General features: G+C 40.4%; 1 protein-coding gene across 5 annotated transcripts in view; it reads left to right on the top strand.

The window, feature by feature from the left end:
* garnl3 (GTPase activating Rap/RanGAP domain like 3) overlaps positions 1-12,355 on the top strand; it is a 78,647-nt gene that overhangs the window by 14,773 nt on the left and 51,519 nt on the right. Inside the window, exon 1 of one of the 5 annotated variants that reach the window (XM_006796796.2) lies at positions 5,499-5,811. The exons of the other annotated variants lie outside the window; for them this stretch is intronic. Coding sequence (XP_006796859.1) covers positions 5,762-5,811 — 50 coding nt within the window. The 5' untranslated portion in view covers positions 5,499-5,761. Of the gene's footprint in view, positions 1-5,498; positions 5,812-12,355 lie in introns of those variants that run through there. 5 annotated transcript variants of the gene reach the window in all.

Below are 12,355 nucleotides of genomic sequence, written 5' to 3'. Positions count from 1 at the left end.
CGTGAGACTGCAGGGCCTGAGTGGCAGCTGTCCAGAGAGAGGGCGGTGGAGCTCAAAGGGATTATCGCACTATTGAGTCAAGAGCTCTTGATCCCCACCTTGTAGCTAGCTTCATGTGCTTCAACTGCCGTGGCTCACCCTGCAAGTGAATAAACAATTAGTGTACCTCTGCACCTCAGCCTTACTGGCATTGACACATGGACTGTAAATCCACACACTGTGATGCTTACGCCTACATATATAACCTGATCTTTAAAGCTCCAGTCATCTGGGGAACAAAGAGCCTGAGAAAGTCTGCTACTGCCACATCCTGCACACATACAAGAGTTAAAAAACACATTCTAAACATTGATCTTTAACTTCCTGCTGAAGTCCTGAAGACAAAGCTTAGTAGATTTTTTTTTTTTAAATTGAAGCTCTGCAACATAAAGCAGCTATAATTTAAATATTGCAGCAACTCTTTGCAGCTAGAAAAAATTCACTGTCAACATTGAGTTGACAGTCAGGAGAAAGGTACAACAGTGAGTGTCTGCAGCCATCTGTAGACCACGGTCATGGTGTGGGGCCTGCATTTCAGCTAGTGGTGTTGGATGGAAATATGAACACTACAGGATGATGTGTTCCTGTCTGATCCAACATGCAATACTGTCTAAAAAGCATCTTATTGGCAACAGCTTCATTTTTCAGCATAACAATGATCCCAAAAGAAGTAAAAGCATACCTGAATAGAACATCATAGAGTGGAACACTATCAGTTATGGATCGGCCCCATCCCAGAGCCTGCATCGCAACATTATTGAAGCAGTGTGGTGTCACCTTTACAAAGAATGGAATAAAAGGCAGCTGAGATCCAAAGAAGAGCTTTGAATATCCTTCAAGTAGAACTCTTCCTGAAGACTAGAAGCAAGCTGCCTAAAAGAGTGCAGGCTGTGTCAAACTTATTAGAACTGTACAAACTAAAATAAAGACAATATTTTGGTGGATTCATGTCCTGTATTATTTAACTTTGTACGTAAGCTGTGCATTATATTCATCACCTCAAGAAGGCTGTTGTTACATTACACTTACTGTAGTGTTTCTTCTCAGCCCGTTTTGTTATGCATTTAGGATGCCCGCCCTCCAACCCCACCCCCCTCTGCCGTATTAACAGACTGATCTGTGAAGAGGAAGTCTATCCCTGTTCTCACTTCCCTTGTTAAAGAACAACTTCATAAGCATCCGTTAAAAGAATAAACCCTTTATGCAAAGGCCACGGACGCCAGTGCACGATATGGTGTGACAGTGGGAGGGTGTGACAGAGCTGTGTTTATGTAACTTGTATGACTGCCTCTTTGTGCGAGTTATTGGCCCCTGGGCTCTAATTAGAGCTTAGGGGTGTTGAGCTATCTCAGGTTGGCTCATTGTAACTCAATCCTGACCTCAGAAAACTGCATACACGAACTCCAGTCTTGTTTAAAAGGGTTTTTTTCCTTCTTTTATTTTGTTTTTGAAGCTTCAGGCTGTGGCAGATTACAGCTGCATTTCAACATGAGCTATTTATAAAGGTTATCACATCCAGAGAACGAACAAGACAAAATGCCATGTGTGTTGGTAGCTTTAGGTGTTTTCCTGTAGCATGGCATGTCACAGAGGGGGGTTTCTGCTGATTAAAAAATGATGAGCAGCTGAGTACCATGTAGCCTGAGCCGAGCATTCCTGCAGTCTTTCATGTTGTGTGTGTGTGTATGTGTTTGTGTGTACGTAGGCTGAGTTTGAGACACAGGCTGTGGCTGCGCTATTGTGAAGGTATCATATGTACTAAAGATCACATTTCACTTGCTGTGTCTGTGTGTTTAAAGGGAAAAACGCGTGAGAGCTCAGAAATAAGATTTAAAATCCATCTTCACGTGTTTCTGGTGTCATTGTTGCTTACCTTTTATGTGCATCCATTTATCCCATGTACTGACCTGAGAAGTATTTTCCTTCCTTTTTTCCTGTCCTGTTTTATTAAGGTGTTAAGTGACAGCTTTATTCATTTCTCAAGTCCTTCTTAACAATATTGTGAAAACAGTTTCGATGGTTGCTCCTTAAGATCTGTTTCTGATTACAACATTCATCAAAATAGAGGACCAGATCCAAAGTTATTGTTATCTTTAAAAAAGGATAATGATGCAATTTTTGTAATTTTCCTCTGTTCATCCATTGAATATATTTTTATTTATATAGTGCCACAAATGCAACAGCAGTTGCCTCAAGGCACATTATAAACTAAGCTAAAAACTTACAATAATACAGAGAAAACCCCAAGAATCAAGAGTGGGAAGGAAAAACTCCCTTATGAAGAAACTTAAACAAGTCCAGTCACTTTTCTTTCCAAGCTCCTTAGATTACAATGACCTGGATGACTGAAAACCTTCACAGACTATTCTGAAAGGATTCCACAATTTGTAGATGCATTGTTTGCAGATTAGAGAGTACAGCCCCGTCTGCTTCACAATTCATCCTGCTACTGCTTAGACCAGCAGTCAAAATCATCAATAAACAGCAGTTGGTTCCACTGGTACCATCGCTGTCAGGATGCTGGGTCTTTTGAGTTTGACTTTATTGTGTTTTCGTGACCCTCTGTATTATAATCATGGTTTAAGTTCAGGTTTTATAGCTTAGCCTCAAGTCTAGTTCTTTCTATGTTTGAGTTTTCTGGTATTCCCAGTTTATGGTTTGTCTGAGGTTCCTCGTGTGTGTTTGTCTCACCCCTGTGTCGCTTTGAGTCTGTCACGTCATCTGGGTTTACGTCTCCCTCGTCCTGTGTGTGTGTCTTTGAATTTTATCTCCCATTCCTGTTTGTGTTCTCCTCCTTGTTTTTCATTCCATGTCTCTCCTGTCTGTCATGTGCATTAATGTGTGCTCTCCCCAACCCGTCATGTCTCTCCTCTCTCCCTCCCTCCGTGTCTCATCTCCCTTAACTTCTTCCATGTTTCCATGTCTCTTTGTGTCTACTCCCTATGTCTCCCCAGACTGTCTTGTTCCTATGTACTTTCCTTCCTTCTGGCCCTGGTGTCTGAGTCTGTGTTTTATTTCCTGTTTTATTTTGACAGTCTATCGTCCAGTGTTTAGTGTGTTTAGTTTTGCTTTCCCCATCTCTTATGCCTATTCATTCCAGCTGTGTTCCCATGTGTTTCCACTTTCCTTGTCTTGCCTGAGTGCATATATTGTCTCTGTCTCCCTCAGTCCCTTGTCGGTGCATCCGTTTACACTCCCTCGTGTCCCCATGTTTCCATGGTATTTCCAAGTATTTAACAGTATTTAGTTTTCCCAGTTCAGGTTTTTCATGATTAGTTCTTCGTTTAATTTGGTTTCCCTGTTTTGTTCATGTCTGTTATCAGCCACAATAAATGTCTTGTTTTTTGTTAAGTGTAGTCCATTCTCCTTTGTCTGAAATTTGAGTTGTATAGAAGAAAATGTTGATAATTCCCAAACACTTAATTCAATACTTTTGTTAAGTGTAAAAACTTATGGATCCAGCTGTAGCTAACTGAGATGTCACTGGTCTGGTTTACTCAAATCAGCTGGGTCTTGTACCTAGCCGCAACACAGTTTCTTTTTTCTGTAACCAGTTAATCTTCACAGCCAGAGATGGGCAGTAACGTGTAACTTGTAACGCTTTACTGTAATCCAATTACTTTTTTTGAGTAACGAGTAAAGTAAGGGATTACTATTGCAAAAACGGCAATTAGATTACTGTTACTTTCCTGTAAGCATGCTGCGTTACTGCGTTACTAAAACCGTGATTTTCTTGCGAGAGTGTCTCATGACAGTGACGTAAGCGAGTGCCACGTTCGTGGGAACAGCTGTGTGCAGATCAACAATGGATCATATATCGAGTGCAGGAGAGAGTATGAGCATGCAGCGTTTAAAGAGTGGAAGTACTGACTTTACTTTGAGTTTGATTCCATAAAAAGTGACAAAAACATTAGCGTCCGCTGTTCACTGCGTGGGAAGAAAACTTCTTTTTACAGTGAAAAAAAACCCCCTTAACTTCCAAGCAAGCACCAAGTGCACTACCACGTAATGTGAAATTCACAGAGAAACTCGCGGATTCTTCAACTGACCGCTGTGACACACCTGCACCAGGGCAAACCTCCGCCTACGCCACTCCTGCTTTACAGGTGAAAATAGAGCAACAGGACCGCTAGTCTTTGATGTTATTTATTTTCTGCTGTGTTTTACTTGCATCTATTTGAAAGACTGAGTGTAAACACAAAAAATATTTTATTTTATGTTCTGGAATGTGCAGAAAATAGGTTTAAATGTTAAACAAATTTCTTCCAGTCAGTAAATGTTGCATATAATTTAATTTTTGCTTGATGCATAAAGTTAAAAGATTAAAACTAATACAACAAGTTTTAAAAAGAGACTTTCCAGTTGATTACATTTTGTATGGTGGTTATGCAGAAAAAGTTGAATTGGGCTGAAAGATCTATTTATCACCTATTCATGTTGTAAATCGTGTTTTTAAAAAGTAACTAAGTAACTAAGTAATTAATTACTTTTGAAAATAAGTAATCAGTAAAGTAACGGGATTACTTTTTGGGGGAATAATCAGTAATTAGTTACTGATTACTTTTTTCAAGTAACTTGACCAACACTGTTCACAGCATCACATTCATTTTAAATAAAAAAGAGAAAAAATTAAATCCAGTGCTTGTTCATGCAAAATAAAGAATGTGGAGTTAGACCCTCATTACTTACACCGGGGCATACCATACCTGGTATATGGCCAGATTTCTGTGAGTCCCCCAGAGCATGGTGTGCACTAGTGATTGATTTATAGAGCGAAAGAGAATCTCTTTTAATGTTTTCACTCATTTACCAATACTTTATAAATCGGCCGCTATCCATTAATAATAATATCATTTTAGTAGCCAGGTTGTCGAAAAATACTTGGCAGGATCTTTTACTACAACTGGCAACAACAACGGTATTTTTCACAACCTGCCAATCCAAAACTGTTCGTCATTTATAGACAACCAGTGACATGCAGTAACATCAACAACTCTCTCAACAATAAATCTTTTAGTTACAACTTCGGAGCCCGTGACTTTTGAGGAAGTAACGGCAGCCAAACATTTCCAATTTACATGTTTAAGCTGACTAAATCTACACTGGAGACCATTTCCTGCTACGTACCAGGACAGGAGTGATACTTAAGAGATCGAAAATTAAATTTCCCTCCACATTTTTTTTCTTAAGTGAGCCTCAGCCTGAAGTCATGCATCTTGAACATCACTTTGCGCTCCGGGATACCGAGAAGCTTCGCGCACGGCATAATTGACTGTGAGGTAACAGCGGCATCAACCTGGAGAAGAATAAGCCGCTCTGAGTGGTGCTTTTTGCTGCAGAGCCTCAAGCAACAAATTGTGTCCACTTGAAATGCACCATTGATGAAGAGTCTATGTGTAAGAGAGAGAGAGAAGGGGGAAGAGAAAGAGAGGGAGAGAGCGAGGGCGACCACACAGTAAACGCACAGCTCCTATGGCAGATCCGTTCCGCTTCACTATCACGCAGTGAACAGTTTTTTGGCTCTGAAGGAAGAGCTGCAAAAAAAGAAAAAAAAAAAGGCAGTTGGAATACCAGTTGTGGGGCTTTTTTGTTTTTTGGTCAGCAGTTGTCGGAGTTTGCGCCGCAGTGATGACCGAGCGCTCTTAGCGGGTTAGGAGTGGAGGAAGACGTCCGTTTGCCGTTTGCTGTCGCCTTGTCCGCTGGACTAACATCGCATGGGGACATGAGCAGTGTGGATCCATCCTCTAACAAACTGTTGACTTTCAATCAGCGGTAACAACAAAACAAAAAACAACCTAAATCCCACTCATACCTGTGTGAATGCCGCTCACTCATCTGTTGATTGCATGCTATGTATCTCCTCCAGCACTGCATATTTTACGCAGCTGAACGCAAATTAGGCTGGAAACACCTGCTCTGGTGTCTTCCAGCGTTGTCACCATTTGTCGGTGCGCATTGGCACCTGCTAGATCCGCGACTTGTTTGTGCACTAACTGGCAGGTTTTGGTCGAGTTCTGGCTACTTTACGTGTGAGGTGCATGATTTATCGGTCTTTGCTCGTTTACTTCTGTTAACTAAAAGCGCCGCTGAATCCACAAGTCTCCAGTCTGGAAGTAAAAAGCTCCTCAACGTACAGCTTTTAATTAACGAATTACTGTCGTTAGTTTTAAAAAATAAAAACAAACAAAAGCAAACCAAATTGGTTCATTTATTTTCTTTCATTTTTGCCCGAGAGAACAGACATCACAGGCGCTATGTGCATGGAAAAATAAATTATTCATAACCTGCTTTTCAGTTCAAGGTGTGGAGGTGCATTCGGCATTCTGGCTTTGTGTCAGTATAACATATGTGAGCCACACAGAAGGCAGGCATCTGGCTTAAGCTGAGCAGCTGAGTTTAGATGTAGTCCAAGGCTGCTTACTGTGTGGGAGCTCATTTCCAGCTTCTTCTTCTTCTTCTTCTTCTTCAGTAGATGGGAAATGCCACCGCTGCGGCTCTTTTAGCAGCTTAAAAGGGAGCGCTTTGGGCTGCAGTGACAGCTGAACACAGAGACTGGGTGTATAGGAAATACTCTGAGGTGCCAGCAGCATACTGCAGCGTTTGTGTGAAAATGACTGTGAAATGTCCATTCTTAAAATGATTTCTAACATTGCTGATCTGGATTTTTTTTTTTTTTTGCCCCATTTTGTGTGATTTCTGCATCATCTCAGCTTTCAGTGATCACTCTTGCAAATTGTGACTTAGTTTTATTGGGAATAATTCATAAGTCCTTATAGAAAAGTTAATGAGTAGCAGTTACTTTGCATACATATACTCTAGTGTGCTATGCAGCTCTGTCAATAACTTCACTTTGATATTTACATGCAAATATCACATCCTGGAGTGCACAATAAAAAATTATAATTGGGATTAGTTTAAGGAATTTCTCATACTACCCAAAAATAGTTTTCCAGTTGGTAGTATAACATCATATTTTTGCAGTAATTCCTAATATTTATAGTTTTTCTTCATGTGTTGTTATGACAGCCTGTGTCGGAAAGCTTTCAAAAAGTAACATTATTTCTGAATTGTGTACCAGCTAATGGATATTTTATGTCGGCCCCAAAAGTCTTTTGTTTGACACTGTTCCTGCTCCTGTTGGCATCTTTTTCTCTCATAAACAAATCCCATTTTGTTGTGATTAAAGAGTCACACAGTGCTTAATGTAATAGGAAAAAATGACTGGTTTAGTCTCGTGGAGCAGTTGGAGGTTTCGTGTGATGGGTGTACTCTACATTTCACTCCATTTCAAAGGCTGCTGTCCATTGTCTTGTGACAGAAACCACAATTTGTAACCTCTCCTGTACTGCATTACTGAGGGCAGCACTTGAGTAATGAATATCCATCTTACCTTGTTCGTTTCGAAGCGATTTCTCTTTGCTCTGAGCTTTCAAAGTCATTTTGCTTTGGCTAACAGCCATTATGCTGCTGGAAAGTGATTGTCTGGACTGCTGTGGTGCAGAGTTCAACCTATGATGTCTAAACATATGGGTGGCTTCAAATGCGGGACTATAATTTCAGCTGTGCTATATCTCAAAACCATGTAATGACACACCATGTCAGGAGAGTGAGGTAGCTTGATGGGCTTACAGCCAGTCATACAAGCCTGAAAGTGGACTAGCTGCTCTGATGCAAACAAGGTGATGTGAAGCAGATGTAAAGTTCATCATGTACACACTTTTAGTACACTAGGGGTGGGGGATGGTATATAGATTAACTATCTATATTGATTTCAGAGTTGAGGATTTTAATGTTGTTATGAAATATATAAATACACTCACTGGTTACCTTATCGGATACACTTTACCAGTACACCTTAGTTGGACACCTTTTAGTTACCAAACTTCCTTAATTGTATGTGCTCGAAACATTCCTTATACATGATCATGACTGACATGATGGCATCACACAGTTGCTCCAAATTTCATGGCTGTACATCCATGATTTGATCTCCTGTTCCAACACGTTCTATTAGAATGTGATCTGGTGACTATGGAGGCAGTTTGAGTAAAGTGAACAGACGGTCATGTACAGGAAGGCAGTGTGAGATGATTTGAGCTTTGTGACGTCGCACATTATCCTGCAGGAAGCACCCACGAGAAGATCTGTACACTGTAGTCATAAAGGGACAGACATGGTTAGCAGCAATACTCGGGTAGGATGTGGTGTATAAGAGTGGGGTTTAAGGTGTGCCAAGAAACTATTCCCCACACTATAACACCACCAGCACCAACCTCAACCTTTGCTAGAAGGCAGAATGGAGCCATGCATTCTTGTTGTTTACAACTGATTCTGATCCTACCATGTGAATGTTGCAGCACAACTCGATACTAATCATGCCCTGCAGCCTTTTTCCTTTTCCTTTTTTCTTCTGTTGTCCAATTTTGGTGACCCTGCGTGAACCATGACCTCAGTTTCCTGTTCTTAGCTGATAGGAGTGGCACCTGGTATGATCTTCTCCTTCTGCAGCCCATCTGCATACCTTGGATGTAGCCAGTGGTTGAGTTAGTATTGGTTCGTTATCAACTTAAGGCAGTTTGGTCATTCTCCTTTGACTCCTATAAGGCATTTTTACCCAGAGAACTGCAGCTCACAGGATTTTTCCTGACGATTCTCTGTGAACCTGTGTGTGTAGAACAGCAACATTGAAGCCACATTCAAATCTCCCTTTTTTTCATTCTTCCGCTTCTTCTGTTTGAATTTCAGCAGGTCGTCCTTTGCTATGTCTACATGTTTAAATGTACTGAGTTGCTCCCATGTGATTGGCTGAAAGAATAGCTATATTAACAATCAGTTAAACAGGTGTTAACTGACCTTAACTGACTCACTGGCAACCTTATATTGTTGCCAGTGAGTATGTGTATAAATTGGAATATATACTTGAAATCCTGTCTGTGTTACACTCCTGCAGCTCTGTTCTCTGACAGGTACATGTTCCTCATCACATTCAGGGCACTTCACTCCCGCAGCTTGTTCCACCTCTCTAATAGTTTGTTAGCACAGCATGAATGTTGCTTATCTGTTTGGTCTGACTGAAACCACCTTGAGCACAAACAGCACAAACAAGCAACTGGCTACACCTCACACATGTGTTAAAATACCTTTCATTTTACAAGTGTTTTCCAGAACATACGAAGATGTAGTCTCGGTCTGGCAACAATGTTTTTCCCTTTGAGCATTGTGGAGGTTATGAGGTTTTTAAAAAAATAAAAAAATCAAAATGAGTAAAAAAATATCAGTTGTAAAGATTTGATTACTCTGCATGCAGAACCACTTGTACATGCATCTTTCTCACAGTTCAGCCTTAACTCAAAATATGAGAGTCGTCATTGGAAGCACCAAACTAATAAAATGAACAAAACGAGCTTCACTGGGAGATGCAGTGGTTCTCATTAAGGAGATGGTTGAGGTAATTTCACCTAATCACCTTCCTCCAAGATAGAGTCCTTTTCATGACCCTCTCTCTCAGAGGTACAGTGAAGGGCAGCAACTCCCATTATGGGCAGAAAAACCCACGGCACATATAGTTGAAGGTATTGTTGTGCTGGCCCACTTTCTTAATCGCCTCTCTGTAGAAGAGGCAAGAATGAGGGATGGGAGAGTGTAAGGAGACGATGATGGATACATCCTGTAGTTCACACACACACACACACACACACACAAATGCAACCTTTAAGCCTGAGTGGGCATTATGTATTAACAGCCCTACCTCTGCCTTTATCTTGTCTGCAGAGACAAATAAACCTTACCACAGAGTGAGGAGTTAAATGGAGGTAAAAGGAAAATAGAGGGTGTTGGCCAAAAAGGAAGAGGAGGCTAAACATGGGGGTCATAATAGGCAATCGTGGTACATGATACACGGTAACACAAGATATTCAAAATGTGGAAGGTGTACAGCTAATAGCACACTGTTATTCACTGAATCAAGCTGAGCACCCATCAGCTAATCGGTTGAGTTAGCTTTCAGGAACAATGGCTAATATTTTGGGGCTTCTGGTGTCGCCGGTGGATCTCTAGGTGAGGACTTCCTGTACCATTGTTTTCTATGCAGATGACTTTTGAAAATCTAATAAAAGGCAGCAGCATTGTGAGACTATATATGGTTTTGATGCCAGAACTTAGTAGAGAAATCCTTGTTCACAGCTGTAAGATTCTTCTTGTAGTCTGTCACCAGGTTTGCAGACATCCCTGGAGGGATTTTAGCCCACTCCTCTTTACAGAAACTCTATAAATTATTTTGGTTTCAGCATAGTGTGTTCCCAATGATGTTCCTGGTGACTGTGTCTAGTCCCTTCAAATCATTAACAAGCTCCTGCTGTGTAGTTTTGGATTGATCCATCACCTTTATCATGATCATCCTCGTCCCAAAAGGCAAGATCTTGCATTGATCTCCAATTTAAAGGCAATTGATCATTTTATACTTCTTTCATTTTTGAATAATCGCGTCAATAGCTGTTAAGTTCTCACCAAGCCTCTTTGTGATTGTCTTTTAGCCCATCCCAGTGTTGTACAGGTTTGGTTGTAATCTGTGTGACACATGTGTACAGAGCCAGTGAGAATATCAACCAAACATCCAGAAAAAACAAAATAAAACACCGTCTATCCATTAAAATGGAACTATCATAAATATTACAGGCTTCTTATCTCTGGAAGTGAGAAATCTTATAAATTCACCAGGGGATCAAATAATTATTTCCCCCCACAGGGGGGTTGCAATCTTTATGTTTTGTCCTTATTGTGGATTGTTTACTGCACCCAGTATGATCCCGTTCAAATGTGATTGGTTAGCAGAAGATGGATTACCCCTTGCCTTCTAAACATAATCTCATAAGTTAAATGTATAAAATCATGAAGGCCTTTAAAGATTTAAGCAGTTCTGTCACACACACTTGTGCTTGTGTTTGAACAATTTGTCCTGAAGCACCAGCTAGCATACTGTACCGATGAGAACACGCAACTTCAGTTTTCACACAGTTGCTGCGTGACAGCCGAATAACTTTAACTCCACACAAACTTCCTCTCCAAGAGTTATATCTGTAGTGTTACTGCAAGTTGTGAGATATTTGCCCAGATCCGTGTGTACTCAGTGCGTATGCTTGTAAAGAAAAGCATGTCTCATATGTGAGCATGAACTGGTACTGTAGCAGCATCCCTCTATCCAGCTCTCTATGTTCAATCTAATCTTGTAAAATTCTATAGACAGAGAGGCATTGTTTCTGCCACTCTTCTCTTCTTTCTGGAACTTCTCTGATTAACATTTGAGGAAGGGAATGACACTGCACAGCATGACGAATTGCATTGCACATCCACTTCTATTTGGCAGTGCCATTGCTTCATAAATGGTTTTATTGCTAATGGGATTTAACTAGATTCTTATGACATTTAGCATTCCAAAGAAATAAAGCGTCACAAAGGGAACTTTGAGAACGCTGCCTGCTGTGAATAGACAAATTAATTGATCGTTTTAGAATTCTACTGGGCTCGCTTTGTCTTTTCAATTCATCTTTAAAATTTGATGCTTTTTAAATTGCTACTAAGAATATCTTCTACATGGATAACGTTGGATCGATAATAACACGATTGTCATGACTAAAAATAAGCAGTGATACATGGGTGTATCAGCAGTACTGTAGGGCAATTCAGTGCTGTCATAATGAGAGTCTCTTAGCAAAGTTTTTGTAGGGACGGAAACCAATATTCGGTCTTTTGTGTGGAGCACCGAGTGTCAAACCTGACATTTATAAACACAAAAACACTTGAATGACTGACCAGCTTTCGCTGTAATTTACTTGCCACTGAGAGGAAATAAATCCACTTGTTTACTTCCTCTCAGTGTTAAATGATGACATTCTTGAAAGTGCCGTGTCCGTGTTAAATATGTTATAGCTGCAAGCTTAGTGACTCAAATCTCTATTGCTATTGCTCCTTTCATCTATATCTCAACTAGAATGAAAATTGGAGAACTTACGCTTGTGCATGTTTTAGTGTTTTTAATTTGTCATCATTTTATTTTTCCTTAAACCAGAGAGAAAAAAGCTCCTTATTTTCTGTCCCTTCTGTGCAATACTACTTTATGTCTCCATTATAATGCTTTTAGGACCAGATAAGGTTATTCATATTGGAGAAACACTTACATTTTTTGTATTAGTATTTTTTAACTTTTACGTGTGTGTGTGTGTGTGTGTGTGTGTGTGTGTGTGTGCGTGTATGTGTGTGTGTGTGTGTGTGTGTGTGTGTGTGTGTGTGTGTGTGCACGCGCACCGGTTTGAATCTGTCC

The sequence above is a fragment of the Neolamprologus brichardi genome, chromosome 7 (assembly GCF_056152115.1).
Source record: "Neolamprologus brichardi isolate AB-2024 chromosome 7, ASM5615211v1, whole genome shotgun sequence".
NCBI lineage: Eukaryota > Metazoa > Chordata > Actinopteri > Cichliformes > Cichlidae > Neolamprologus > Neolamprologus brichardi.
The sequence above is the reverse complement of the archived record's forward strand: the minus strand, read 5'-3'. Positions and strand labels throughout refer to the sequence as shown.